Source organism: Talpa europaea (genome assembly GCF_964194135.1).
Source record: "Talpa europaea genome assembly, chromosome: 8".
Lineage (NCBI taxonomy): Eukaryota > Metazoa > Chordata > Mammalia > Eulipotyphla > Talpidae > Talpa > Talpa europaea.
This window is the reverse complement of record NC_140075.1, coordinates 56,398,924-56,425,206: the sequence shown is the minus strand read 5'-3', so window position 1 is coordinate 56,425,206 and position 26,283 is coordinate 56,398,924. Positions and strand designations below refer to the sequence as shown.

Below are 26,283 nucleotides of genomic sequence, written 5' to 3'. Positions count from 1 at the left end.
TTTCTCACCTAACAACTTATCCTGGTGGTCCTTTCATACCAGTACATACTGAGCCAGCTCCCTCTTCCTCAACACCTGCATGGTGTCCCTTATCGAGAGATATTTAGATTGCTGCAACAGCCTGGTCATGAAAAATGACTCACAGAGATTTTTGCACATTAATGGCAGATCTTTATAGAATATCAAAGATGGAAAAGCTAGGCCAAGGAGATATGTATTAATTTATTATTAAAGATTGAGCTATTCACATGCATAAAATTTGCCCTTTTAAAAGGTATCACTCAGTGGTATTTAGTCTAGTCGCAGAATGGCTCAAGCATCAGCACTTCCTAAAACATCTTCATCACCATGAAAGAAACCTACACCCATTAGCTGTCAAGATATTTATTTTTAATTTTGTCAAATTGCCTCATCAAACTTAACATAAACAATTCTTGGGCCCACTTTGAAAACGTTTTCTCATCAAGATATATAAAAACGTGTAGATTTCTAGTTGCCTCTCCTCCCTACCTCCCCACACATACCAGTATCTCATTTGTCTTATCTGAGAATCTAAGTTCAAGTTCAGGAAAGAAAATGCACCCCCCACCATCACCACACACAGCCCCACCACTTGTTGCATCCCACAAAGAACAGATCCTGGCATGCTTTCCCCACTAACAAACACATCAAAAGCCCAGTCTGATCTCACCGTCTTTTTATTATTTAGGGGAGACATGTGGTCTGTACAAGTGAACACTGCTGTTATCCTAATTGTGACAAGGGCAAAGGCAGTCTGGCGACCTCGATGTTCTTACAACAAGAATATGAAAGAAGCAACAGCCCTTCTCTGTGTTTGTTCTGAAATCTGTGTGCCAGCACCATGCCGGGGTTGATCTGTCCTTGGTTGACAAGTCACCAGTGCTAACATTGTCAGCAACAGGACACCAAGCAGGCTTGCTTTGGATCATGCCCTTTCTGCCCTAACCTGCCAGCCCCTTCTGACCTGGATGGACCCACACCCTAGAAAACTGACTCTGTGAGCTACCACCCGGAGTTCTCTGCCTGACTTCCAGTCCCATGATGAGAACACAGCCAGCCAAGCACTGGTAGGTGTTTGACGCTTTCTTCCTTTCCTCATGTGTTTTTATGAACATCCAAAGGGAAGATAATTAAAACCTGCAAGAAAACCAGCTGGCAGAGCAAAAGAAAATCTTGGTGACTTGGGGACGACGCCACATGTTTATGGGTGAGTTGTGTAGGTAACACGGTTATAAAAAAGAGGCTCTTATAAATACACGCCACTTTCTTCAAAGCTCTATATAAACTGCATTCTTTTTAAGGAGGGTGGGGGAACTACTCACACTCCCAAGTTCCTTCCTCATCATTTTATTTCCACCAAGGGGAAAGGAACCCTAAGTGTCCAATTTCCTAGGCGCGCGCAGGTTATGGGGCGAAGGCCCCCCAGTGATGGGGAGAGCGCACGTGCCAAAAGAACAGGACAGAGAAGAGGGAGCCCTGCAGGAAGGCCTTGGGACCAGGAGAGTAGAACAAAGCTGAAGAGGGGAACCCTATCACCTCGGATTGGGGTTTCTGGCTCTTGAGCACACACACTTCAGCTCAAAAGACAGGAAGTTCTGCTTTCCTCTCCTGTTCAGGAGTGCCATCTGAACAGCATCAAGCTTTGGGGGAGCCGGTGTAATCCCCTTTCATTTTTCATCTGCTGCACTGATTGTAAAGTGAAACAGAGCCACTTGCCCCTCTGCATGTGACACAGAACTGGAGGCACACAGTCCAGAGTGGCCTTCCCCGGGAGCCAGCTGTGCTGGGAACCGAAGCCCGCCTTGGCCGAGCTGTTAATAAGAGTAATTGGCACGCCACCGAGGGGCCGCCGCAGCGCTGTGATTTGCTCTGTACGGGGGTCTCCCCAGACCATATGCGCATGCAGCGGTGATAGAAATATTTTCCATATGAGCTCGCTTCTCACATGCTGGAGTGCTCCGGGCTGAGTTAGGGCAGCCCATTTGTCATTTACTCTACACAGTAAAAAATCAACAGGGAAGTTGCGAACTTCAACTACAACTAGAGGGCAATGGTCTGCTTTCGGCTTCCAGCATCACTGCTCCATTCAGTTCCCTGAACTCCATTCAAGACCTCGATCCCCCACAGGGCCCAGAAAGTATCTGCAGAGCAGAGGACACGGGTAACTAATAAGCACAAAGCCTAAAACAAATGACCCGCCGCTGTATGCCTCAGAGTCACATGTCAGTTTTGAAGGGAGTAGCAAGTCTGCTGCAACCACCGCGAGCCCAGCAGCCGGCCTGGGAGTCCCCTCACTGCTACTCTGCCTAGAAAAGGGGAAGTAATTACATTAGGCTTTCAGAGCCTGCTCTTTGGACAATGCTAACAAAAGACAAAGCTGAGAGGTGGCCCTGTGACCTTTTTAGGAGATATACTTTTCACTTGGCTTTTCATAGCGGAAGATGGATTCAGGGAAAAGGCCCCTCTTTCCTTACTCAGGCATCGATCTCTGAGACTATTCATCAGAATAAAGAGTAAAAGGAGTGGACCAGGGAAACTCGTTGCAGGCTTATTTGCAGATGAGGCTGCATCTAGCCAAGCGCTTCCCTCTCCACAACACATGATCATCCCTTTCAATTTCTTTGCCTGCATCCAAAACTGACTTCTAGAAGCATCTATGATATTCAGAAAGGTATCCAGCAAACATATGAGCCTCATACCATTTAGAAAAAAATCATCTTCTCGGACCTTAAACACTCCTCCCTTCTGGGGTAGGTCCAGGCATGCTGCTAGTGCTGTTATATCCCACTATCCCTCTTCAAAACTGCAATAGAAAGTTAAGTACAGATTTGTTCCAAGCACATCAAAGCAAAAGAGGAGAAAAATGTAATGCAAAAGCAGTAAAGAAAAGCAATTCCTCTAGCATCCATATTCTCTCTGCAGCACTGGAGAAAATTTCTCAAAAAAACCAAAATCCCAACCAAAATCTGACATACACTTTTTTTTTTGGTCTGCAATGGCAAGAGAAATGTGCACGCTCAGGCAACTGTCACCAAGACCACGCCAGCTGCCTGGAGTGGCACCTGTACAGACAGCCTCAGAATGAGATTTTAGAAATTACAGGACTCTTCAAGAATTAAAGCAGTCTTCCTGTAAGAAAAGGCAAAGTAAGCCCTCAAAAGCAATATCAAGCAGTACTCTCTGTCCATCATAAAAGTCTATTCCCCCATCCCTCTTGGTAGATAGAAGAGGACATATAAGGCTGACAAAAATACAACTTCTGACAAGATATTTTATTTGGCTTACCTCTCCCCCAGGTCTTGCTAACACTGCTGTTTGAACGTGGAGCAATGTTAATATCAGGTAGCTGACAAACATTATTACCCAAAGTTAGAACTACCCTAGAGGAGAACTCCGTCTGCCAAGTGCTAACAGCTAGCAGATGCACTTGTGTCTCGGGATTCCAGCCCTGGAGTTCTGCTAGGCACGGCGGCGCTAGTTCCCTCTGCTCTCCCTCACTGCACTACCCCGAGCTCCTCCGAGCTCAGCCTCTGCTCTGAAGAAAACTGGTAAGCTGATCTCTTCATGTAATAACTTCTCCCGGCTGGGGGAGGGGACAGGAGCCAGCTGGGAGCTGGGGGGCTGCCTTTAACAGAAACCAGAAAGGGGAGGGACAGAAATGATCAATGTAGAGTTCTGCATCTGGTCTCATTCATGAAAAAGGCTCCAAGGTAAGCACTCCACATGTGGGGGACAGCCCCCACCCCAGCAACTGAGGCAGGCAGGAGGCAGGGGACTGCGGCACATAGGCGCCCAGCTGGGAGATGCAGACTTTCTCAGTCTAGGATCTGCCACTAGGTTGTGTGTGCCTGGATCAGTTGCCAAACTTCTCTGGGCCTAGTTTGGTTTTTTTACTGCTGTAATCAGGGGCTGAGTGGATGAACTGAATCAGTGAATTCCCTTTTGGTTCTGACTTGATGGCTGCAGAACTCTAGACAGTCAAAGGCTGCATTATCAAGGGCAACTTTGAAGGGCAAAGAAGTTACAAGGTGCTATGTGTCTCTAGTGGACTGCAGGCTTTAGCAAAATCTGTTCCCCTAGCTGCTCCCATGCTCCCTGTGCCTCCAAACCCCACTTTGACATGCAACCTGATTCTATCCAGAAGTCTTTCTTTAACACCTCCTTGCTTTTCAATGTGCTCTGCTGGTCCCAACACCTGGACTTCACTTGTTCCCACTTTACCATTGATTTTTACATCTTCTGCAATAATTCCTGTAGCTCCATAGTTTGGCATATTGAACCAGGAAGAGAGCAAGAGAGGAACTGAGGGCTTCTCCATTCCCACCCATTTATGTCCACATGATCAATGTTGTGTGCCAATAAAACTTCATTTATAGAAACAGGTGGTGGGCTAGATTTGGTGGTAGGTTGCCAAGCCCTAGTCTAGACATTTCTAATCACCCTTCATTCAACTCACTGCAATCTGACTTTTGACCTATCTGCTCCTATAAAAGATCTCCAGAAATGGCCCCTTGGTAACAAAATACAGGGGAATTTTCCATGGATTATCTTATTTGACTTCTCTGCAGCAATAATAATATGCCCTTAACAAAAGTATTATGATAAAGCTTTGCCATTTTAACCATTTTTAAGTATACAATTCAGGGGCACTGAGTACATGCACAATGTTGTGCAGCCATCACCCTCTTTCAGAAATTTTTCATCAACTCAAATGCAGGCTCTGTGCCCATTAAATAATAATTCCCCCACTCCTGTCCCTGGTAGCCTCTATTGTACTTTCTATCTGTGAATCTGCCTGTTCTAGATTTCTCATGTAAGTGGAATCATATAATATTTGTCACTTTGCATTGCCTTATTTCACATAGCATAATGTTTTCAAGGTTCACCCATGTTCTAGCTTGTGTCAGAATAGCTCTCATTATTCAGGACAATCCTGTTTTCCTTTGCTTTCAATTAGCCAACTTTTTTGAGTGCCTTGAGCCCAGTATTATTCTAAGAACTTTGTATAGAGTGTCTCATATACACTGACAGTAGGCTTATGAAATGACTTACCCCATGTCACACAATGAGCAGGGGACAAAGCTCGTATTCTGGCCTGGAAGCCTGCCTCCAGAAACCAGCCCCAAATGACTGCATGCACTGTCACCTCTTCTAGGGCATACTTCACTTCAGTCTCTTTGTCACCTGCTGGGGCTAACCCTTAACTACTCATGTTCTTTACTCTGTTATATTGCCACAACAGCCTACAGTCAGCACTTCTTCCCAATTTGTGGACCTGTATAAACTGCTGCCTAATGAACACTTGGAACTCTCAAATATACGCTAAACTCAACAAGTCTAAAACTGAACTAATGCTTCCCCGAATGCTGGTTTTCTTCATCTCAGTAAATGATATCATTACTCATCTAATTCCCAGAGGCTGAAAACTGGGTGTTAGCTTGAATCCTTCTATTTCCTCACTTTCTTGTCCAGGTCATCACCAGGTATGATCGTGTTTCCTTTAGCAATCTCTCCAGCCTATCCATGGTCTCAAATTTCTGATGCCCCAGTTACTATTTGGACATCTACCATCCCTCCTTGAATTTTTATAGCAGGATCTTGTAAACTCCTTGCTTGGACTTTTCCCCAGCCAGACTTCTTGCCTATCTGGGATTCTTCTAAATCCAATGGGTTCTTCTAAAATGTGAATCTAGTCTGGTTACTCCCCTGATGCTTTGTTTTAACTTTTTATTTTAGAATAATTACTAAGATAGCACCTGGTGACATGGTATATCTTTACCCAGCTAATGGCAACATCTTAACTATTATAGATTTATAAAAAAAACCTAAGAGGTTATCATTGATACAATAATATTAAATAAAACAAAGACTTTATTCATATCTTCCCAGTTTTTTCCACATGTCCTTCTCCTGTTCCAGGACCCAATCCATGACACATACAGTCATTGTGGCTCTTTGGTCTCTGCTGCTCTGTGACAGCTTCTCAGTCTTTCTTTGTTGTTCATAACCTTGACACTTTTGAAGAGTACTGGTTAATTATTTTGCAAAAATGTGTCTCAATTCAGATTTACCTGATGTCTTCCCATGATTAGACTTGGATTATGGGTTTGGGGAAGAACACCAGAGAGGTGAAATGCCTGTATCACATTTGAGGGGTACCCTTTATCAACATGGCCTTACTGGTGATGTTAACCTTGACCTAGACACCTTTGGTATCTGCCAACTTAGTTCATTGTAAAATTACTATTTGTCCTTTTCCATACCTTATTCATCAGAAGTAAGTCAGTAAATCCAATGAAATTAAGTGCCACTTCCTAGAGAGTATCAAAGAATACCTGGACATATGCTAAGACCATCACAATAATTAATACCTATTTGGGGAGAGGTACTGTGAGATTAAGCAAATATTCTGTTTCTCAAAATTTTGTCCACTAACATGAATATTCATCAGTAGATGTTGCCTGCCATAATGATTACTGTAGTATTCTAAGATTTTGTTTCCCTCATCTTCCTACATATATTAATCAGAATTCATCAGTATAGAAAATTTGTCCCTTTTCACCCATTTATTTATTAATTCAATCATTTATTTATTCTTCCCTTCTTCTTAAAATCTTTTGATGACTTTCCAGTAGGGACAAAGTCCAAACTCCCTAATGTGACACTTGCAAGTCTGCTTGTAATATCTCTCTGCCCTTCCAGCCTCTGCTCCTCCTCTGTTCACACACACTCCACTCTCTAGACATCTCAAAATGCAGGAAATGTTCCCAAGATGCCATGTGTCCTTGTGCCCCATGTTTTCCTTCATGCTAGCTAGTTTCTCTAGAATATTATTAGCTCCTATTACTCTGTGCCTCTCAGTTCAACTTGTTTATAAGCACTAAATATTACAAACCACCTAAATGTCCATTGATAAGGAACAACTACAGAATTTATGACATCCATAAAATGGGCTACTTCACAGCAAGAAGGAAAGAAAGGAAGAAGGGAGGAAGGAAGGGAAGACATTTATGTAGGCTCCCACTTTAATGATATGGAACATATCCAAGATTTAGTCCATTAAAAAAAGATGTACAACAGCACGAGTTTTATCCTACTACATGTGCACACATGTTTCTGTTTGTATACATATTAAGTATCTGGGAAGAACACACTTGAGGCCACCAATGGAACTTGCTTTGTGGCACAAATGGCAGCAAAACTTATCACTGTGTAGCTGCTCAGCCACATGTGGCTGTTAGGGACTTATAAAATGGCTTTTTCGAATTGCAACATGTTATCAATGCAAAGCATACTCTGCAAATTCTAAGATTTTTTTAAAAAATATTTTTATTTATTGATTGATTGATTTACTTATTTTTGCATAGAAAACTGGGGTGTAGGCCAGAGATATGTAGGGGGGGTGAGATAATTCACCAGACACAGAGTGGAGAACAGAACAGGTGGATCTGCTGAAATTCACTGCTAAGGGGAGCAGTGAATGAGACAGGAGAGGTCTGCTACGACATATATGGGTTACCTCCCTGGCTGGGGACAGAACTCAGGCCATAGTGGTGAGAGCGCTGAGACTTAACTCATAGGCCCCCAGGAAAGCCCCAAAATTTGAAGATTTGGTATGAAATCTGGAACTCAAAAATCTTACTAGTAATATTTTCGCTGATTAGATGTTGAAAAAATAATTTTGTATATGCTGGGCAAAATAAAATATATTAAAATTAATTTCACTTGTTTTGCTTTATTTTTTTAAAAATATGGCTACTAGGAAAAAATTAAATCCCATTATATTTTTATTGGACAGTGTTTCTTTGTCCCTTGTACTGAGGAGTACTGAGGAATTGTCAAAGGCATGAATGTACTGCTAATCAAAAAATAAATTAAAATGAAATAACAGTAAATAATAGAAATAAACAAACACACACAAACGTCCCCTTCCCTCCAATGATTTGCTTCATATCACCTTTTCTGAGAGTTGTGCTTTGCCACACACCCTGCCAGGCTGAGGGCAATGATCCTGGCCTCTGCTTACCTCCAGGGCAATATTTATCATGTTATATTTGTTAACTTATCTGCTTTCACCAATAGACAGCTGGGCCTTGATGACTGGAGATGGGTCTTTCTATGTTCCCAAGGCTTCATTCTGCTATATTATAAAGTTATAATAATCGTCGTATTGTATCATAATGTTATAATAATTAAAACAGTGGAAAAATGCTACCAGTGTAGGAGTAGACATTATTGACATAACTAAATATGAAAAAGAATTCAGTGTACAATCAATGAATCACTTCAAATATGCAAGGGAATGCTGGAAAAGACTTGGGGACATGGCTAACCATTTGTAAAGTAGATGAAGTTATTTCCCTAATTTATGCCATATGCCAAAAATAAAGTGCAGGTAGTACAATATTGTGATTTATAAGAAATACATATTCTGGTCATATTGCTTGTATATCTTCCGTCTTTATGCACAGTTCCTGCCTCATGATGTCCCAAACCCCTGGAATTTCCTAAGTGTAGTGAGTGGTAAAGTTACCCCTTTACATTAACAAAGATACCCCTTAGAAAACACCTGAGGAAGCGGGGCTGGTTGCCAGGGAAACTGACACAAATGGAAGATATAACTGAGTCCAGCCTCCTAATTTCCTGGAAAGGAAGAAGGACTAGAACTTGAGTTTGATTGGAGTGGCCAATCATTTAATCTGTCATGCCTCTGTAATGAAACCTCCATAATAGACCAAAAGGAGTTTTGGAATGCTTCTGGATGGGTGAACACGAAGAGATTTGGGGATAACAGTGTGCTTAGAGAAGATGCGTAAGCTTCGCTCCCCTTCCCATACCTTGCACACCTGGCTGTTCCTAAATATCACCTTCTGTAGTAAATTGTTGATCTATTGACTAAATGGGTTTTCTGAGATCAATGTGCTTCAAATTAATCCAACCTGAGGAGGGAGTCCTGGGAACCTCTGATCTATAGTCTGTGATCAGAAGCGAGGTACTTGCTTGGGACTTGAGGTGGCATCCGATGTTCTCTCTAGTCTATAGTGTTAGAATTGATTTGAATTCTCGGACACCTTTCGGGTATCTGAGAATTGCTTGTTGGTGTGGGGGATCCTCCAAACACTCCCTTGGAAATTGGGTCCAGGAACCCAACAGAAGTAGATGAAGATTTTAATACAAACAATGAAGTATGAAAGCAGTAAAAAAAACAATAGATCAATATTTCTATATACTTAAAGTGGAGAAGGACTTTAAAAAAGCATAGCTCTAACAAAGGCAAAAATCAAAACAGAGGGGGCCTCCCCTGGTGGTGCAAGGGGTTGAGACACAGCCTATGAAGCTGTCCACAGCCACTGCGGCACAAGTTCGAGCTGCCCACATGGCACAGCAGACCTCTCCTGGCTTGCCTGCCTCTCCTGGCTTGGTCGGTCTGCCTGTTCTGTTCCCCACTCTGTCTCTGGTGGGTCTTCTCGCCCTCGCGCCTCTGGCCTGCACCCCAGTTCTTGTATGCATAAATAAGTAAATCTTTTAAAAAAAGAAATAAAAAAGAAAAGGTTTATACATATTTTAAAGATTCTATAAATCAAACATGCTATAGGCAAAATTAAAAGTCAAATGCACAGTAGAAAATGTATTTCATTTGTTTATTTACTCAAAAATATCAGTTATTTATCATGTGCTGGAACCTGAAGATTCAGTGATCAGTAAGGCAGACTCAATTCCTGTCTTCATTGAGCAGGAAGTTAACATTATATGAAACCCACAAAGTAAATTTAAAATTACTGTGTGAAAGGTCTGCAAAGGAAAGCTACGTGGTGATGTGAGACCTGTCCTTACTAGCAAGAATGGCTTATGACAGCAGCACTGAGAACTTGTGAGGACCTGACAGGAAGCAAGGATGAATGAGCAGGTGGAAGCACAGCCCTCCATGCTCTGAAGGCAAAGGGAGGGGCTGCTAGGTTATGAAGACTGTTCTCCTGCATAGAAATGCAGGTTGTCTTTGAAAGGTTGTGGTTACATTCTCCCATTTTTCACTAGTACTAGATGTTCTAGTGTTTCCATCATAAACACACAATGCTTTTTAAATAAGAAATAATAATGGAATTCCTTTTGATCATGCTCAGATGACTGGTGACCTGTCTCCCTGGCAACCCAGTTCAACAATAATATGTTAAAGCGCCACCTAGAGGTTGTTTATTCCAACTGCAGGCACCTGATCACAGAAACCCCGGGGAAACCTAAAATTCCTGGCAAATACAACCCAATGCTGCAAAAGGCACACATGTAGCAGGTGACTATCTCAGAAGGACCTGCTACATTGTTTCCATAACTTGGCTGTTGTAAATGTGCCTCGATGAACATAGGAGTGCAAATATCCCTTAAAATTAGTGCTTTTGCATTCCTCAGGTAGATAGCTAGAATTGCTGGACCATATGATAGACCCATTGTTAGTATTTTGAGGAACCTCCATACTGTTTTCCATAGGGGCTGGACCAGTTTACATTCCCACCAACAAGGGTTCCTTTTCTCCACATCCTCTCCATTTCTTGCTTCTGTTTTTTTCTTAATAGGGCCATTCTCACTGGAATGAAGTGGTATCGCATTGTGGCTTTGATTGCATTTCCCTGATGATTACTGATATTAAACATATTTTTCAAGCATTTGTGTTTCACTTTAAAGCACACACAAAATTAAAAGTCAAATACACAGTACAGTATGCCACATATGCTTTACAGAGAGGGATTCTGACTCCCAAATCTAAGAGAGAAGGCCTGCCCTCCTCTTCCAACCCCACCCCAGTTAATTTCTCTCAGACACACCTATACATCTGTCCTAGGTCCTTCTCAGTGCTTGCAATGTAGAGTTCTCATGTGTTAATCTCCGTCATAGGTTCACAAAGGCAGAGCCAAGTATGCCTTTTTTGGGCCTCCGGCACAGAGTAGGTGTCAATGCATATTTATTACATGACCCTATAAAGCATGAAATTTCCCTGGTTAAGATCAACTGGATGAGGAGATATTTTGGGAAGAGTTTCTTTCCACTGTCCCTCATATCATTGTCACATCAGCTGATATCACTTGGGGCAGTGGTTATATTACTTTCTTCGCTCAGGGTAATGAATGATTGGGCTTGGAGGCACCATAAAAACTCACAGCCCAAAGACCAGTGCTTGGTCTGCTTAGTGAAGAACCACCACAGTTGCTTCTTACCGAGGACCTCCTCACCACCTTCAGTGCAACTCTCTCTTCAACTTTTACTCTTTCCCCTCTTCCTCCTCCCAACACTGGGAACTGAGCTGGTGAGAAGTACAGCCATGCCAGCCTGCGGCAGGGGGTTCTGAATTCTGTCAGCCTCAACCTTCAGTGAGCATCCTGGCACGAGCTGCCATGGCCCTCTTGCAGGCAGCTGGTCTTAGGCAGCCAGTCTGCTCTGCTGGGAACCCCCCTTCCAGTTCACACACAGAGTGCCTCATTTTGAAACAAGAATTTCTACCCAGAATTTCTGCTTTATTTTCTTTTCTCCATAAAATAACTTAAAGAAGTGGCTTGAAAACTGTAGCTAGCAGTATACAGTGGCAAGAAGTTAATAAAAATTATGAAAAGTAGATGTCATTACTAAAAGCACTGCTAGTTAGCACCAGTGTATGTTGGGAGAAGCAGCCAAAGATACTTTACAAGTTTCTGAGGGTGATAATTCATGTTCATGAACATGATTAGAAAGGGAAATATAGTAAAACAAATCATTAAGAACATGGCGAAGGTTTACTATCCATTTATTTTTTTTTAAAGATTTATTTATTTAGTTATACAAGCACTGGGTACAGTCAGAAGCATGGGAGGACGAGAGAATTCACCAGAGCAGGGAACAGAACAGGCAGACCGACAAAATACACTGTTGAGGGGAGCATCGGGCATGGCAGGAGAGGTCTATCGTGCCATGCAGGACCCTCGCCAGTGGCCGGGGATCGAACCAGCACTGCAGAGGCTGCGGGCAGCTTCACAGCCCAGTGCTCAACCGCTGTGCCCTACTATCTATTTATTGAGGGAACATTGTATTACAATGCCATGTACGTTTCTGGTGTGTGTCACTGAGAATCAACACGTGATTATTCTACATTAAGTTCACGGCTAAGTGTCCAGCCTTACCCTATACCATACACTGTCCCCACTTACCCACCCTGCTTGCCCCTTCCCTTCTGGTAACCACTAACTGGCCTTATCATCCAACAAAATATTATTTTTGCTTTATTTAGTTATTGTTTATATTACTTAGTATTTATTGTGCCAGTCATTAGGTTGGGAAGCTGACAGGATCCACATTTACTCATCAAATCCTATGAATTAGGGATCTGAAATTCTCTCTTTATGGTTGATGAAAAAGAAAACTGGGAAAGTTAAAATTATTTCATTCTACTCTGTTTAAGAAAACAAAAATATATTGGATGCTTTAGAAAAATTTCAATTTTCTAGTTTCAGATTTTCTAATAATTTAGAAAAATTAATGCCCTTTATCTCTCCTGTCTTCATTGAGCTCCCTCTCCAACTCTGCACCTGGCATTAGGAATGTCTAATTAAATTAAAATAGAATAAACTCAGTTAATCGCTAATTCACTTTTGAGCTGAAACTGTCAGGCAAAAAATCAAATGGACTTTTTGCTGACAGAAAGTCTTGTTCTATATTCTTTGTGGCCATTATATACAACATTTTGAATAGATAGACCAGATGGTTTTAAGCAGTTTTAAAATTTGTTTTTGCACAGTAACAAAACATAAAATGGTGCTATCATGTTCAGAAGAATGAAAAGGGCTATCATAAAGGGAACATTTTTAAAACTCACTTTTTGTTTCAAGTTTATTAGTTAAGGTCATGATGCCTGCTGTAACAGATAGACTTCGAGTTAAGGTTTTAATGGCTTAACACAAAGAAAGCCTATTTCTTCTTGGGTAAGGTCCAGATGGTGAGGCAGGTTGTGCTCCACGTGGCCACTTAGGGACCCTAGTTGCCAGAGACCCTGTCTGCTTCCACACACGGCCCCAGGGTTGCCCTGGACATTGGTATCCACCTGGCAGATGGGGAAGTGATAAGGTGGAGGATGGCAGGATTGGCCCACTTTCCAGTGGCTGCATACAGGGAGTGTAGGTGATACTGTGGAGGCCTGGATGCCTAACTGATGTCACTGTGAATAGATCAGTGGTTTGCAACCTCTGTGCATGCAACAGCACACTGTTAAATACTCACACCTTATTATACAACTGATTATGGAAAAGAAACCTTCAGGAAGTTCCCAGTCATCACTCACTTTTGCAGCCCTCCGTTTGAGAACTGTTCACTACCTTAAACATACTTTTTTTTTATGTTCATGGAAAGTCTTTGCATATTTCAATATGTGGCCCTTTTTTTTTTTATAGCTGCTAACTTGCAGTGACATTGTGCCCTAACCTCCTAGCACAGAAACTTATGCCTCATTCTGTGTTCACTTCATACCCTTCTCAGTTCAACACACCAGACCAGGCTGACACTAGGTCAGAATCTATTCTAGAGTGAAAAAAAAATTTACCTCCAGATGAAAATTTACAGCTACTCATGTGCCACAGCTGCCCAATAACCCATCACTGGCTCTAGCTATTCGCATCACTTAATAGGGAAGGTGTTAAATAAATGTCATGACATTAGCACGAGTGAGACATTAAGCTTCTTTTCAAATATACAGTCCTGCACCAGCCCATAAATATGCAGAGATTCTACATTATGCTTCAAGTGTAGCACCGAAGAAAGAGTTTCTTTCAGGAAGTAAAAACCAAATACAACCCTAAAAAGGAATCACTACACTAAATCTAAGAAGAGCACAATAAAAGTGCTAAGAACAGCTTGTATTGCTGTCTGCTTGGTAGACCTTTGAGTGACAGTCTCTTAATAAGAAAGAAGTAATTTGAAAATTCTCTGCCTGTGCCAGTGATGTGTGATTTAAGAGAGGAAATACTTAGGGGCTTAAGAGACCTTTGCAGGGAGCCTGGAAGCTGGCTGCACCTTTGAAGACATTTGCATTCCTTGGAATCTAGGCTCATTTCTCTCTGGGAACCACCAGGATGCAGAATCCATAAACTGAGATTCTAGAAGGTCCCTGAAGTGGGTAATGAATCAAAACAAAATGAAACTCAGTGCAAGTAGGTAGCAATTTATCTTGGCTTTGTCCCCAGTATATAGGGGAAGATTCAGACATTTGCAATGAAATAGTGATGGGTCAGTGAAAACACTATAAAATTTGGTCATGTATTCAGGAGCAGGATGTGGTTGAACAGGGTTGGTTCTCATTTCCATGGCTCAGTAGATTCTGTTACTGATTCCTGGATGTCTGCAGTGTACCGGGTGTCAGAAGCTCCTGGACAAATGAGATGTGGTCTCCAACTCCAGGGATTTCAAGAATGGTAAGGACGCTGAGTTAGAGATACTAAGGCAGAGCTGAAGTCCATCAGATCTCCTCACTAGCTCTTGTCAAGAGCCTGGTTTCTACTGCACTTATGGGACAGTGAGATTTCTCTTATTCTCAAAAATTCCCACCAATCTGACTTTTTCAACATGATTTACAAGGTTGACTTCTGTGTCTGGGCCCTGTTTCCTCACAGTCGGAATGTTTTGTCCATGCACTATGATAACAGGAGTCAGCAATTTCTAATTCATTGCTTGGGAAAATATCCCACTAATACATAAAACCTTTGCAAGAAGTTCTTCCCGCATTGTAAATCTGTTTCACTGACTCTCAACCTCATAGTCTGAGTAAACTTAACTATGGCACTTTTCAGCCCCCACGCCCCGCCATGGCTCTGTGCCGAGATATGACCTGGTCTGGTTCTGTATCCTCTTTCTGAACATTTCATTTGCAAGTCATACCAAGAGTTGAAATCCCAAAAAAACCTGTAACTAAATTCATGATCTGGTGGTCACGAATGTCAATTTTAACATTAGCTTACTTGAAGTCAAATTCTGGTTATACCACACATAAGCTCTGTGACCTTGGGCCAGTAACTTAATTTCAACATGCCTCATGTTCCCCATCTGTAATATTTGATGAGTCATGGTACCTACCCTGTAGAATTAGCTGAGATATTATGGATAAAACACTTAACGTGGCTTCTGATGCAAATGAAGGACACAGTAAATATTGGCTCTTACCACTCACAGCAAAATTCATGTCTATGCTTCCGCATTGGTAGCTCCACTCTTCTCTAGGTGAGGCAGTGAGTGCTGAAGATGGGAAGGGTCCCGGCCGAGACCCTGTGCTCTTGGATTGCCCCTTTCCAACATGGGCACAGTTGGACTGGGGGTGAAAAAGGAAGGTCCTCCAGGTATAAAGCAAGGAGTCACAGTTCATCTCCACCCTTCTCTGTGCTCATGGCAGACACTGCTAATGGTTTATAGCACCCTTCCTGGCATCCTGACCAGAAAACATGAGAGTTACCCTACTGGATCAGAGTTAACACAAGGGTTGAAACTTATTTGCTTCCTCCTCTAAATGAAAGCTTTTTCTTCTGTCGAGAAGGGACATCCTCATAGACCACCAACTTCTGAGAGGGCTGGCAAATCTTCCAGTGTTTTCTGCCCCTGTTGCTAGAGGCTGGGTCTATGCTCACTGCTCTTAGAGGTCCTGGGAAGCAAACCTGGTCCTCAGCTCATCACCTGACTTAACTCTTCTTCTCTCCATCTTTCTGGCCCTCACATTATCTTTTCCCCCTTCCCCTTCCCTAGAATGTGGAGGCCCTAGAGTAATACTTTCCAGAGGTATGTAGGGTATTATTCTTGGAGAAAATCTAGGTAAAACAGGTCTATGGTTAAATCAATTTGGGAAAGATGGCCCCCTTCTTTAGGAAACCATGATCAGCCTTAAGGCTGGCGACTGCCTGCAGAAAAGAAATTTGCTCAACCCCCTTTAAACCAGTGTTTCCTGGATGTTTGTCTATAGACTCTACATAATGCGTATTGACAGTCCAAGATTCAATGTTCTACAGCCCACATTTTTGGGAAAAATGTTTTAGGGCTAAATTAAAACTGTCTCTTTCTCTTACTCATCACACCAATCAGTGACCAAGTCCTGACAAACTGAAATATGACCTGATTCCACATCCTCCCTTTTATTCCTATGGCCTCCATCCGACCTGGTCCCTCATTTCCTCAGTCCTGGACTAAGGCCAGAGCAGCCGGTGAGCCTAGTGCCTCCACCCCCAACCCGTTGCCTTTCTACTCCCCCTGCCAAGCTCACATGGTGCGCAGACCTCTCCTGCCGCCCACTGCTCCCCTCAGCAGTATACTTCAGTCCTTCTGCCTGTTATGCTCCCTGCTCTGTCTCTGGTGAATTCTCTCACCCTACCGTGCCTCTGGCCTATACCCCAATACTTGTATAAATAAATAAAATCTTAAAAAAAATCAACAAAATAAAACATCATATCATTATAGTAAGTATAATGGTGGTCTCCCCAGAAATATATGCCCATGCCTTAAATCCCCAAACCTCTGGATGTAAACAATGGGGTTCAGTACATACTACTCCAAAATATGGCATTTTGATATACTGGATATTTTAAGTGAAAGGGACTTAAGAAATGGCAGACGTAGGAAGAACCCTGCTCTTCCCCTGAAATAGGTAAAAGGACCATCTTATAAGAAATACCCTTTCTATACCCACAGCAAAGGCACATCCTATCTCTAAGATGAAGGGAGACTGAGAGAAAGCTGAACAAATAGGCCTTGGTGAGCTCAGTTTACAACTCTTACCTCATATCCCTGTTGGTCATATCACAATTTTCTTGTGATTCTCCACTCTTCATTAACCTAGTATAAAGACACTCAGGTTTAACTGTTTGTGTCTTTGTTTCCTTAAAGGCTCCAGTGTCACCTAAAACCTTTATTAACTAAATTACCACACTTTTCTCTTATCAATCTATCTTTTGTGACAGGGAGCCTGGCCTGATGAGAACTGGGAAGGATAAAGGAAAAGGTAATTTTTCCTCCCCTACCTGACCTAACTTAGAAAGAGGTTCTTTGCAGATATAATTGAGAGTCTCAGGATGACATCATCCTGGATTTTCTGGTACCCTAAGTACAATGATGGATGTCCTCATAAGAGATACACAAAGGAACCACACAGAGAGAAGATAAGGCCACGTGAAGATGGAGCTGGAGGCTAGTGGGATGCAGCCTGGAGCCCCCAGGAGTTGGAAGAGGTGAGGGTATATTCTCACCAAAATACTGTAGTGGCAAACTTTGTCCAGCTGACTCTGATTTTGGATTTCTGGTCTCCAGAACTGTGAGAAAATACATTTCTGTTGTTTGTAATCACCAAGTTTCAGGTAAATTGTTACAGCAGTCATAGGAAATAAATAGTCATTATGACACATTTTACTGTGTTCACAAATGAAGAACATGAGGCAATGCTGATTTGCTCCAAATTTTTGTCTCCCCTGTTCTCAGAAGGAGCCAGGTAACAGAGTGTGGCCATCAGTGTGGGGTACATCCACGTGGGGTGCTGCAATGCAAGAGAGGCTTCTAGAAGGCTTGGCCACCCCACTCCAGGTTCCAGAATAGACTCTCCTTAAGTTGCTGGCTCCAAATCCTCCACCTTTGCATCTTACTAGGTCCTTCCTTTCACTCCATGCTCACTCTGCCATGGCGACTCCCTCACTGCACAGCACCATTGACTGAAATAATCATCACTGTGATGAGAAAAGGTGAATAGAGGAATTTATATCCTTAACCCAGTGTACAGGACTAAGCATCCCAGTCTGCTGCAGCCACCCTCCTGGGTAGGTTACAACCACATTCCATTGTGAAAGGGGAGCTGAATACAGTATAAAAGTCAAAGTAATTGTTCTCTAAGAGCATTTGTTTTAGAAGAAAGTATCTGGTAATTTAACATCCTTTAGGTGAACATAAGAAACTGGTAGGGGTTAAGTCTCAACACTATCATGTTATCATCTCTGGGGCCCAAGTTCAATCCCTGGCCAGGGAGCTGACCCACATGGTGCAACAGACCTCTCCTGTCTCACCCACTGCTTCCCTCAGCAGTGAATTTCAGTCGGTCTGCCTGTTCTGTTCCCCACTGTCTCTGGTGAATCCTCTCACTCCCCCATACCCCTGGCCTACACCCAGTTCTTCTATGTATAAATAAATAAATAAATAAATAAATAAATAAATAAATCTCTTTTTTAAAAAAAAGAATTTGGAGAGTGTGTTGTATATTTAGAGGGTTGTTGTCTCTGTGGTTAGAGTAAATCTATGTGTCAGAAAAACAAGAGCTAAGTTATACAGTTTTGACCTTAAAGGATGTCTTTGTGTGGCTACGTGTGTCTGGGTAAGCATGCCATTACTTATTCTTCCTGAGGCAGCAACACAGTTTGGGAGCCTGGACTAATGGTGTGCTGAGTCTGGGAGGTGAGGGTTGCTTTGTTATGGCTGGCCCAGGTTTCTGTGGGCAACTTCTGTGCCCATGACTATTGATATTCTGCTGTTTTCTTCCATAACATTTAAAGCCAGACATCTACAGACTCTACCCCACTGAAATCTTTCAGTTCCACTTGGAGACTCAGAGGTGTTAAAGCATATATTTCAGTAGGCAGTAAAAAGCAAGTGAAGATTCTGGGTTTGCTTGTTTTTGCTTGAATTTCTCTTCCCCACAATCCCATTAATTCAGCCTACCAGTTGAGCATGTACTATGTGATTAATGCTACACCCAGAATTAGTCACATTTAAGCAAGGCATTCTGAATATATCTTTTTTAATCAAAAAGCAATATTTCAATCAACAAGCAGCAATGTTTTTCCAAACACTCAGTTTGAAACTCTATGTTCCTTATTACTGCACACCGTGGTTCCACCTACTTCTAACTCCACACCTTCAAAGAGATCCAGTTTTCAAGGGTGGCTTGGACATGCCTGGGACAGGGAGGCAGTCAAAGGCAATTTTATTTGCTTCTACTAGCTTACATTACATGGTGGCTACTTTAAAGCAATGGACTGTCAATAATGAATAATAATAGTAAAACATTTGGGGAGGTTTAAAGACATGAACAACATGTACCTCTAGCACATGGGATTTTAATTGAGATGGAAGGGAGGATGAATGCAAGGTCAAGGCTGGCTCTGCCACCTTCCAGTTGGGTGATTACTCTAGGGCGCATCATTCTACCCTAGAGTAGGAAGCCCACATGATCTGTAAAGCCCATGGCTGTGTCAGGTATAGGAATGCACTGTTGTAACCATGTGCTGCTGATGAGCATCTGAGACATATGGGAATGTGTTTAAGACTCCAGGCCCCTAACTCTCAAGGAATTTGTTATACAAAGAGATACAGGCCAGCTCACCACACAGGTGGCTCTATCTGCCCCTTAACCATTTTTGTAATAATCTCTCAGACAATGAACCCTAAAGAACAAGATCCCATCTTATTCATTTTTCATGTTTGGAGCCTAAAACACTGTGGGCATCAATACACATTTGTGAGACAAATGAACAAATGTCTATTATTCAAAACATTTTTCTCCAAGGAGCTCAAAGGAATGTTTAGTGACAGCAAAATCTTATCTACCAGGTGAATCAAAAAAAAAAAACCAAACTGACTTACAGGCTAATGAATTCTTTCAGAATAAAAATGAAGGACTAAAATCAACCAAAAAGGCCATCTCCTTACTCATGGCCTTTGGCAGAAAAAGTCAAGGCTCTTCCACAGCAGCTCGGTTGTCCTGAAAGTCCAGGCATACGATTAAAAAGGGGGTTAGCCAGGATCTCTGAGCCTAAGAAAACTGAGATCAGATTATACACCCACATTTTTGGACAGGAATAGATGAATGTCAAAGAAAACATATTTTTTAAATGATGAAGTGCATTCAGTTAAATATGATGCTTAAAGAATCTTGTTTCATTTATTTAAGTGATTTAAAAAAAATACCTTGCATATTTTTTTTAATTCATGGAAAATAAAAATACCTTATCCTCAATTATCCATAATCCCACTGTTTTTCTTGTTTGGAGGTGGTGGAGGAAGAAAGAGGAAAAGCAGGCCACTTTTGAGGTGCTCATTAAGTGCAATTCTAAAAGGGAAAATGTATTATTTGAGTAATGTCACCGTATATTTAGTAGTAAAAGGTTAGTTAAGTAAAACAATAACTTCTTTCTCTCTAGTCACATCAGTTTCCTGTCTTTCACTCTTATTTTCCCTGAGTTCATTACTGGTAGATTGTTCCCTGATGCTGAGAGTTCAGTACAAATATTTCAAAATCACCGTGGCCATGGAAGACTTGGCTGTTCATCCTAAGACCAACTTCCAACTTTGGGTTGCCACAACCACTCATCCTGTTAGGGTTTACAAACACTTCTCGGAAAGCAATTTCCCCCAACGGGGGATGTGTGAGCGCCTCACCTGCAGCAGAATCATTTAGGATTAATCTCTGGTCCAGGTAGAATGCAGACTATCAGAGTTCAAATTTCAGGTCCACCATTAATGAGCCTTTGGACACATTATGTAACCCTTCTAGAGCTCAGTCTAACAGAAAAAAAGTGAGCAAGAATAGCTGCTCTATTCTAAGAAGATGGTTGTGTTTATGGAGAAAATAACATTTGTCAAATGCTCAGCATAGAACCTAATACACGGTAAGTGCTTAATTAATGTTATCTATGATTATTATCTCCCAATGAGAGTCATGGCAAAATACCACAGAAATGTGTAAATATGAACATTCTTCCCACCCAAGAGCAATGGGATGAGAGATCAAGATCCTGTCTTGTTTGGATGAAACCCCACAGGCTGCCCAAGAAAGCAACCAAGGGAGGAGCCTCTGCCCTGCCCACCCTCCTTGGAAAGCTGCAGGGAAGTGTAGTCCCCCAGGCACCCTAGCCTTCCCATCTAGACTTATCAAAACATTCCAGTGTCTGTCAGGATGAAAGACATCATGGGAAAAGCTTGTTTATATCTTTGTCACCACCTCCCAGACCACCTTTGTAATTTGGATCTCATCTCTAGATCAGTCTGCCCTTGTCTGAGTGAGGTCAAAATCTGGCAACTCATAAACCTTTCCACTCTGACTGCTAGAATTAAGAATATATCATCCCAACCAGATCACTTAGTAGCTGCAAGTTTCTTAACTCTTCCATGTCTTTGTTTCCTATGTAAAATGGAGCTAATAATAGAATCTACCTTAACGATTATTGAGAGAACCCAACAAATTATTGCAAGGAGAGCACTTAGGATACTGATGGGCACAAAGCACATGCTCAGTAAAATTAGCTATTATTGGCCTCCCTAGTAACCTAGGGATTGATTCTCAGTGCTGTCACTGCCATGGCTTGGAGCTTATAATACTATCTATGTTCAGCCAGGGAGCTAACCCACATATGACGCAGCAGACCTCTGTTGTTGTGCCCACTGCTCCCCTCAGCAGTATATTTCAGTAAATCTACCTGTTCTGCTCCCCACTCTGTCTCTGGTGAATCCTTTCAACCTGCCCCCCAGCAACTCTACCCTACACCCCAGTTCTTTTGTGTTAAAATAAGAAAAAAAAAACAACAACCCAAACTAGCTGTTATAAAATTTTAAAAAAACCCAAACTAGCTGTTATTACTATGATCTGCCACCATTGCTGCTGAAGCTAACTCCATATAGCTTTATCTTCTCCTCTGAATGTTCCTTTTCTTTTACTTCATTAGTTGAACTGGCTAGCCCTGAGGTTCCCTCCTCACATTTCAAGTGTCTTGGGCTTGGATGGAGGAGTTACTGGTAATCTCTTACCCCTAACTCCTTTGCTTCCAGAATTTTTTCCAGAGCATTATCCTTTAAAAACCTCCAGCCCCTCTGAAGCTTCTGCTCTAACCATTTCCCATACTTCCTGTTGTGTTCCTGTACCACATAGAAAATGTGGATTTTTCATAGTCAGTTTTGCTACATAGCAAAACTGCTATTCCTGAAATACATGGCACCCACTCTCACCCCAGGGCTTTTGCACTTGCTGTTTTCTACATCCTCAACACCTACATTCTGGATTTTTCTTATCATTCAAGTCCCCAGTCATCTTCTCAGAAAACGTTGTCACAAACCCCCAACATAAGCAGCCTCACATTCACTCTTATGTTACTCCATCTATTGTTCTTATGGCATCATTTACATCTCAAATTATTTAGGTTTTTAAAAAAAATTATTCTTTTTCTGTCTTTCCTCTCCAGGATATAAGCTCTGCAAGATCAGGGACCTTTTCTTTGTTGCCTATCGTAGAAGGACTGCCTGGCCCACAGAACCCATCACTAAGCACTCAAACAGCAAGCTAGAGGGTCTGAGGATCACAGAGCTCTGGCTTTGGACAGGCCTGGGTTTGAATTATGAGTTCTGCCACTTGTTGGTTGTATGACTGTTCACAGATTGTTTATTTCTCTCAGAGTCAAATTCTTCCAAACTATTTAATTCTTCCAAGGTTATTTAAACTTGGATGTTTCCCTTTCTTTTTTCTTTTTTCTTTTTTTTACAGAGAGTAGAACAGTAAAGAACTTCATCAGAAGGATGTCTTCATCATTTCTACTCAAGTAGGGACTTCCCATTTTGGTCAAATGCCTCCCACTGTCTGAGAAATAGACCATCTGAGAATAGCAGATCTCACAATTAAGGTTTTAAAGATTCCAAGGTATCAAAAGTTCTTGTATAAATTAGCAAGCGGACCTAATTTTACATTGTCTAGTTGAATGAATTTAGACTGGGGAAAAACAAGAAAAGAATATACTTTCCTACAAGGAATAAGGAAAACTTTCAACTTTGTCTTCTTAAGAATCTTTTGTGGCAAAGATGTTCCTCAGCACATCTTGCACACTGAGAGCTCTCAAGTCCAACTTCTCTTTTACTCACCTGTCTGGGGTTTCTGGATAATTAAAATATGGAGAAAGGTATCTGTTCTGTTCTACTCCTCAATGTGCATGGCCAACAAACCAAGTACAATGTGTCTATGTAACCCTTCTCTCCCTCTGGGAATCTTCCAGAAGTTTCCCAAGCTCTAGCAGTATTTTCTTTTGAAAAGAAGATGTTCTTGCAAGAAATTCCCAACTTTTCACTTGCTCAATGAAGGTAGCCAAAGCCACAGAGGGAATTTTGGGTCAATCTTAAATGGAACTGAAGAGAAAAAAAATCTCTTAATATGATTAAAAAAAATCTGTTCTTTAAAGAAGATTTGGGTGAGGAACAGGCTAAAATGGTTTGGTGTTGCCATGTCAGTGAGTGACAACAAGGGTTTGAGTGGGATGTGGTTCATTCTAGGCATGTTGACTTTGAGATGCCAGTGATTTCCAAGGAGAGCTGTGCAGCATGCAATGAACACATGTCTATGGAATTCCGCTAGCAGGTGTGCCTTAATCCAAGAACTGAGAACATCCTTTGACCTGAAATGATTATAGTGGAAGATTACTTTACAAAATGAAATCCAAATATAGTCAGATAGATTTTAAATTAGAGAGATTTCTGATAGGGAAGCTAAAAGGTACATAATGAGAAAAGACTAAGGACAAGAATAAAAGTGAGGGTAGAATACACAGAAAAGGGAGAGATGGGCTGGGAGAAGGGAGGCGAGAACAGGGCTGGGTGGGCTGGAGGGACAGAGAGGGCTGCAGGGGAGAGAGTCAGGTTGGGGTATATTGAAGCGAGTCTATGACTCAATTTCAAATGCTTCTATCTGCCTGTGGCTTCCATGGGTAACAGTCATCGGAATAAACATTGTCTGACATTTTTGCTGGCACTCCCTCAATTAGCACCATTCACAGTTCCTTTGAGAATCTTACCACATATTATGTTAGCTTGGGATAATGAAAACAGACCAAGCACCCTGGGCAAAGCTTTGAGCTTCCGGCACAGTTGTGTGATGGCAGGCTGCCCTGCCTCTGCACTGTCCAACATGGTAGCCACTAGCTGTAATGGTGATTGAGTGTCTAAAATGTGGTCAATTGACCAAAAACCTGAATTGTAAATTTTATTTTATTTTAATAAATTCCTCCAAGTATGGTATGGATACCAAAGGGAATAAAAGTGAGAAATCTTACATAATATGCAAATGAATATTTGAAAGTTTAAGAGCTATATGATTATTTTAGGGTATATGAGAAAACTGACTAGTACATCAAGGGGATGATTTCATAGTTTCTGTATAACTTAGAGTAAGAAAAAATAAAATAGTACAAGTATTTGAAGACAAGTATAAAGTAAATAGAAGTACATGTGGTAGATGAACATGGCATAAACCATGAAGGCTAAATAATTACAGGCTAGGAAATGCCAGACCAGTCGGTATTTTCCAATTGCTTCCTACTGAGGATTGACAGATGACATTAATTGGTTAGTATGAACTCATAGAGCGAAAAAGAAGAGTTGTTTTTCAATTATTGTCATAGAGATTGAGACAGAAGTAGAAAGAGGTATGATATGGCAAAAATCTGCAGAGATTTAGGGGAACTGAAGTCAAGCTCTGGTTGTTGGAGATGTGATTGGGCCATTCACCACCAACACTCAAGCTCTGGGAGAGTGGACCCAGAGCTGTGTGGGGTCAGTGACATGTAGATTTTCTAGTAAATAGACCTGTAAAGGTAAGGAATCGATACATACAGTATTGTGCTATGAATGTATTATCTCTTCCTGATGCTGCTCTTAACATTTTCTTTTCTCTAGTTTTCTTTGTTGTAAGAATATAGCATGTAATGCACATGACACACAAATACCAGTTAATCATTACGTTATCGGTAAGGTTTCTAGTCAATAGCAGGGTATTAGTATTTACATTTTGGGGAATCCAAAGTCACACATGTGCTAAGGCTACCAGAAGGGTGGGCTGGTAGGGTGGGAGCAAAAGGGAGGGGAGGTTGTCCAGTGTAGGATTACTGGGGCTTTGGTAATGGGTATGGTGAAATAACATAACTTTGTAGAGGTGTAAACCTATACTCCTAAGACATATTGTGATATAAATCAACATTACTTCAAAAATAGAACTTTATCAAAAAAAAAGTTACATGTGGCTTCTCAGTCGTGTCCCTAACCCCCACATTGTTCAAGGGTCAAAGGTATTTGCCTGCTGGGTGAATTAGGGCAAAAAGGAAACAATGATACCCCAGAGAGATGGTGTGGAGTAGATGAGGCCAAGTCAGTGATGTTGCAAATTGTAGTGCTTGTTAGCCCCTTTTACACCCTCCTTACTTGCCTTGGCTTCATCTTCTCTTCCAGGATACCACCTGGACCCAATTTCAGTGGATTAAGATACTTTATTAAGGAACACTAACCACTTTCTATGCTTCTGGCTGTCCTGTTTCCCATGGTTTGTTGACCAAGGGCTTCCACTTGGCCCCCAAACCCTTCCATTATAAAGCCCAGGTCTCTGATTGTAGGTCAGATTTGGGTTATTAATATAGAAAGTGTGTAATCTTTCAAGGAGAGCAACAACAAGGTCATGACATCTGCTGATCCTCTGAAAGAGCTGCCAGGATTTTGCCAGTGTGTGCCCTGAAAAATAGCCAAGGCACAAATTAACACCCACTTTCCTGCAATGGGAACAATTCCTCAAAAAGCCACTTCCGCATAACCCAAGGCAACCTGGAATAATTTGGGAGCCAAGATACAATTTATTACTTAACAAAGAACACAGAATTCAGGTCCAGCAGCAAAGTAGCTGCTGGGTTTTTTCCTTTCCCACATGAGCTGCATTTCAAAAGCCTGACACTCTCAATTTACAAGCCCATTCTTTGAAAGGAATGCTCCAAATAGTCAAGATTTATAGAATGTCATAACTGAAGACAATGCAGAGACAGGGTCCTCCTAGATCCCTCATCTTAGAGATGGGGTCACTACTAAGTTGTAACTTGTCCAGAATCACACACATGGAGGCAAACATCACATACAGAAGACCATAGACCCAGGCCTTCTAACCCTAGGACCACTTTTCTTTCCAGCTCCCCCAATTTTTCTGTTGGATTCAAACAGCAATTGTAATCTCAAATGAACATTTTACAAGAAATGCTTTTCATTTCATACTAGCAAAATCCAAAGGAGTATTGCTTAGGAGATGGGACTTGATAGCATCAAAGATCATTTCTAACGCTGACAGACTACGGTCCAGGAAAAAGAGGCAGAAACCAAACAAAGTTGACAGTTTATGCATCAGGATGACGATGACACAACATGGCACATTCATTGCTGGTGAGAATGTAAATTGGTAAAACCATTCTGAAAAGTGACTGAATTAAATGTCTTAAAGCTGTCCAAACCTCA

General features: G+C 41.7%; 1 protein-coding gene across 2 annotated transcripts in view; it reads right to left on the bottom strand.

The window, feature by feature from the left end:
- The window catches only part of THSD4 (thrombospondin type 1 domain containing 4), a gene marked incomplete at its 5' end in the record, with an annotated part of 479,102 nt that overhangs the window by 168,931 nt on the left and 283,888 nt on the right, over window positions 1-26,283 (bottom strand). The window contains one exon of one of the 2 annotated variants that reach the window (XM_084240625.1): window positions 3,307-3,378. The exons of the other annotated variant lie outside the window; for it this stretch is intronic. Within the exon in view, the coding sequence (XP_084096751.1) occupies window positions 3,307-3,378 (72 nt within the window). Of the gene's footprint in view, window positions 1-3,306; window positions 3,379-26,283 lie in introns of those variants that run through there. 2 annotated transcript variants of the gene reach the window in all.